This window comes from Abramis brama (assembly GCF_963993115.1).
Source record: "Abramis brama genome assembly, chromosome: 8".
Lineage (NCBI taxonomy): Eukaryota > Metazoa > Chordata > Actinopteri > Cypriniformes > Leuciscidae > Abramis > Abramis brama.
Window position 1 is genome coordinate 20,227,386 of NC_139970.1, and position 5,163 is coordinate 20,232,548.

Genomic DNA, 5,163 nt, shown 5'->3' on the forward strand with positions numbered 1-5,163 from the left:
AGACATATATTTGACCGGTAACACTTTATTTCAGTGCCCTTGTTACACCCGTTACATGTAGTTACTGTAGTAATAACTATAAATTATGCATAATTACAGGCCTTAACCAAACCCACATCCTAACCTTATAGTAAGTACATGTAGTTAATTATTATTACTCAGTACCTAAATGTATAATAACACTATAACAAAGACACCTTAAAATAAAGTGTAATCGATATTTCATTAAGATGTCAATTACATTGTAATTGTGTTAGGTAGAGTTACATATGAGGTCATGTACTGTACAGTAAGCCACTGTTCTTGAGAAGTTAATGCAGAACTAAAACTGAACTTGAATGACATTAGATGACATGAATACAACTGAAAAAAACTATTTTTGCACACGCACACACACACACACACGCACACACACACACACACACACACACACACACACACACACACACACACACACACACACACACACACACACACACACACACACACACTTGTATTCCACACTTCAACTGTAAATAAAATGTCAGACCTTCAGAATTCACAGTAAAGTGAGTTTCAGAGAAAACGGGCAAAAATCTCTACAACTATTTATATATATATATATATTTTCTTTATGTACTGAAGTATTTAGTATAGAAATCGCAATTCATTTTGAAGGCCTGAAGTGATTTTAACGTTTGTTTACTGAATTAATAGCTTTCTTTTCAATACAGTGTCTACATAGCATATATGTGATAAATGTTTCCAACCTTAAAGTGCCCCTATTATGCTTCAGATATTATATATTAATATATTTATAATTAATATATATATAATATATAGTATATTAATATATTTTCAGATATTACCTTTCATGTACTGTGTAATATAGTGAATGTAAAATGTCTGCAAAGTTTCAAAAGATTAAAGTGAATGACAAATTCAAATGACAAATGACAAAAACTATGTAGGTTTGTAACACATTTGAATAATGAAATTAAAGTGTTTTTTGACCTGGGATGCATGCATGCCTCCAAAACAAAATTAGGAATCTTTAAGATTAGGGGCACTTTAAGTAACTGTGGATTCCATTGATAATGTTAGACTTCCTTGAAAATAATTCATACATTCAGCAAATCCTCAGGAACACGTTAGGACCAAAATCCGGAGGCACTGAACCGGTATCATGGCCACTACAAAAACCACTAGTTGGAAGTAGTTTGTAACGAAAACATAACCACCTTCTGTCCATAACCAGTTCAGTTCTGCTTGAACCTTGTTCATTATAGGATGCTGCCGTTTATTCTCAGAAAGGTGTCGCTTTGAAATATTCTTCAAGCGTAATGACAGAGACTCCTCCAACCCAGTCCTGCAGCCAAACTTGCTGCAAAACCAATTTCATGAAAAACCACTTATGTCCAGGGGGCCACTTCTTCATAACAGGATGCCTAAAAAAAGCACATGCAAAAATAAATACAAATATATATTTGCAGACACACACTGCTAAAAAAATAAATAAACAAAAAATCTTCTATTGGTTAGTAACATATCTTTACAAAAGCAGTTGCATTTAGCAAAACATTTCAGATATAAAATAAGTAGGTGCACAATTGTAGTTGCATCATTTACAAAACAAATAGCTAAATGATGTAGTATATCAATGAGAACAGTCCAAGAAATAACAAAGATATTAGAATAACATGGATTGCAAAAATATTCATAATTATAATTATATTCATAATTCATAACAGTTATTAGGATAACTGCTTTATGCCAGAGACGTAAAACTCAAAAATGTGAAAATATTTATAACATGCATGGCACAGGAGATTCGAGGGAACAATCTTTAATAACTCAGAAGAACATACAGGAGAAAAAAAAACAAAGCTACTAAACTTATGCTTCCTACGGACTGCTACTACAGATTTCGGCTATCCTATAAGATCATTACAAATCACACTGTACGACCTGAATCTAATAAACTTGGGTACGATGTAGACTGTACAATGATGACACCTATTGAATCGTATAGGCTATGACGCAAGTTAGTGTAGAAGAATAAAATGTCATCAGCATGCGCTAGTAGTAAACCAATAGAGCAACATCAATCGCACTTTGCCAATTGAGATTTTTGTGTGTTGAAAGAATTTTTTTTTTCAAATGGTGCTTGAAGTAAGTAGTTTTAAGTTTTATCGCCATGTCGTGTTCATCAATAATAACACCTTTTAAGAGCCAAGACCATAGAAAATTTTGAAATCTCCACAATTGGTCATCTTTCATCTGGGACAGCTCAAAATCATACAATGTGTGCCGGGCAATAAAAGAATAGTTTACTTCAAAATGAAAATTCTTGAGGATGAGTAAATGATGACAGAACTTTCATTCTGAAGTGAACTAATCCTTTAAACACTGATGAGACCGAACAATGAACCCGAAAGAACTGAAGGCTTAAATACACAGGGAGAGTAAACAATGAAAAACAGGTGCAGGAACTGATTAAAAACCTAGGAAACCAATGATAACAGGCTAAACACAGGAAACATAATGAAAACAAACCATAACAGAATACACATGTTACAGTTCACAGCTGTGTGTATGATTTACAATTTGCATATTACCTGGAGAACATGGCCTCCTTGGCAAAGTCAAGCTCATCTGGTCCCACTTCCACCATTTTACCAGTCAAAGTGAGTCTTGCACATCTGGGGTCCTCAGGGTCATAAACCTGCTTCCTTTTGCAAGAAAATGTGAGCATAGAACAAAACACATCAAAAGCACATTCAGTGACTAAGGCGGTCCATGTCAAAGATGCCATTTGTTTTGATATGTATTAAATGTAAAGTTTTTTAATTCCAACCATATATGCAATTAAACGCACCTGCAAAAATCCCCCTCTGCCTCAGAAAACGTTAAGGAGGCATAAGGGAAGCTGCGAAGATCCGTTACAGTGTTGTCCATCGGTGTGACATAAAAATAAGGAACGCCAGTGCTGTTGTCAGCTGGACCGTCACTGACAGAGAAGATGTTGCCAAAAGGAAGTCCTTTAATCTAAAAATGGAGAAATAAAACTGTCTAAATTAAATACATTTTGTACATGTAAACGTGATTGCACTGATTGAATACAGTGCTTCTAAACCTTTTGTCCACAACAGTATTCGAAGGCTCCATGACTTTTCTAGTCATACGTGATTTACTGGATAGGGATTAAAGTCACCATGAAATCAAAACTGACAATTCTTATTATTTATGGAATATTGCAGCATTTATTATAACTGATTTATCCGTGTTTACCGGCGAGAGCCGCGAGGGCGGGACAACCTGTAACTTTAAAGGGATACTCCACTTTAAAATGAAAATTCTGTCATCATATACTCACCCTCATGTTGTTTCAAACCTGTATGAATTTCTTTCTTCTGCTGAACAGAAAGGAAGATATTTAGAAGAATGTCAGTAACCAGACAGTTTCTGGTCTCATTGACTTCCATAGTAGGAAAAAAATATACTATGGAAGTCAATGAGACCAGAAACTGCCTGGTTACTGATATTCTTCTAAATATCTTCCTTGATGACAGAATTTTCATTTTAAAGTGGAGTATCCCTTTAACTAAGCTTGTTTCCGCCACAGAATAATAAAACAAAAATGTGTAAGTTAGTGTTTGTGTGGCTCCGGGAACAGGTTTGGGAAACATTTCCCTGGTGGAAAACCACTGACTTTTTTTGTTGATACCTGTAATGATTAGAACAGAGCTGCAAGCCTTCAACTAAAGTTTGAAGGGGGAAGTATGTCACCTGTTCCTGCGTGGAGATGGTTGCCAGGTGACCCCAGTCGCTGTAATGCGCCATATATCGCGCTACCCTCGCCGTGTCCTCGTGCGGCGGAGGCGTCGGGACGCTGGACGGCGCCTTCACCTCCTCCATACGGTATGAGAACACACGGGACGCGGATGACACATCCTCGCTTTTCGATTTCTGGTCAGGTTTCTTCTCTGAACCGTCCCTGTACACAGAGGACGGATAGGCTTGTTTCCAGATCCCGATGTTATCGACGAGCACAGCGGGCGCCTCGTCCGAGTGCGTGTCCAGCTCTTCGTCCACCACATCATTGGTGACAGCCCATGAAACCGAGCTTCTGATGGTGTAACTGTCACTGACACATAATAGTGTCTTTACCGCAATGACCAGATGAAGTAGTTGCATAGTGTTGTTCAGATTCACTAGCGCTGCGCCCTTTCAAACTGCATGTTTGTTTCGCAACTATAGATATGGCGTTACATGATGTGGCCAGAAACTTTGTTGCGTTTGAAACAGCGACATCGCCTGGACCGCCTGAGAACTGCACCTGTATATCTCATGTACAGTGCTGGTCAGAATTATTTGCCCCCTTGGTAAATATGATCAAAGATGGCTGTAAAAAATAAATCTGCATTGTTAATCCTTTTGATATTTTATTTAAAAAAAATGCAAAAATCTAACCTTTTATTGAAGTAAAATAGTTGAAAGTGGGGGGAAATCACATTATGAAATAAATGTTTTTCTCCAAAACACATTGGGAACAATTATTTGCCCCCTTTTATTAAATACTTTTTGCAACCTCCTTTTTCCAAGATAACAGCTCTGAATCTTCTCCTATAATGCCTGATGAGTTTGGAGAACACCTGACAAGAGATCAGAGACCATTCCTCCATACAGAATCTCTCCAGATCCTTCAGATTCCCAGATCCATGTTAGCGCCTCTTCTCTTCAGTTCAGCCCACTCATTTTCTATAGGTTTCAGGTCAGGGACTGGGATGGCCATTGCAGATGCTTGGTTTTGTGCTCAGTGACACATTTTTGTTTTGATTTTGGTGTTTGTTTTTGGATAATAATAATTGTTCCCAACGTGTTTTGGAGAAAAACATTTATTTCATAATGTGATTTTCCCCCCACTTTCAATTATTTTACTTCAATGAAAGGTTAGATTTTTGCTATTTTTTTTTAATAAAATATCAAAAGGATTAACAATGCAGATTTATTTTTTACAGTCATCTTTGATCATATTTACCAAGGGGGCAAATAATTCTGACCAGCACTTATCATTTCCAAATGTATGCGGTCTATCCAAAAATTTATTATATTCCATAATTATTTTTTTGAAATCGGCATAAAAGTCAATGTTGATTGCACAAAAAAACAAAACAAATATAT

General features: G+C 36.5%; 1 protein-coding gene across 1 annotated transcript; it reads right to left on the reverse strand.

Moving 5' to 3' along the window:
- Positions 1-990: 990 nt before the first annotated feature.
- creg2 (cellular repressor of E1A-stimulated genes 2) lies at positions 991-4,257 on the reverse strand. The gene is made up of 4 exons (XM_084122113.1): positions 3,769-4,257; positions 2,858-3,027; positions 2,598-2,711; positions 991-1,427 (listed from the first exon to the last, which is right to left on the reverse strand). Exons 1-4 carry the CDS (start codon positions 4,174-4,176, stop codon positions 1,286-1,288), a joined length of 834 nt encoding a protein of 277 aa, XP_083978239.1. The 5' UTR covers positions 4,177-4,257; the 3' UTR covers positions 991-1,285.
- Positions 4,258-5,163: the final 906 nt, after the last annotated feature.

Coding starts and splice junctions, on each gene's coding strand:
- creg2 (XM_084122113.1), bottom strand. CDS start 4,176: ATGCAACTACTTCATCTGGTCATTGCGGTAAAGACACTATTATGTGTC. Junction 2,712..2,857: donor GCAGAGGGGGATTTTTGCAG/GTGCGTTTAATT, acceptor TTCTTGCAAAAG/GAAGCAGGTTTATGACCCTG. Junction 1,428..2,597: donor AAGGAGGCCATGTTCTCCAG/GTAATATGCAAA, acceptor TGCTTTTTTTAG/GCATCCTGTTATGAAGAAGT.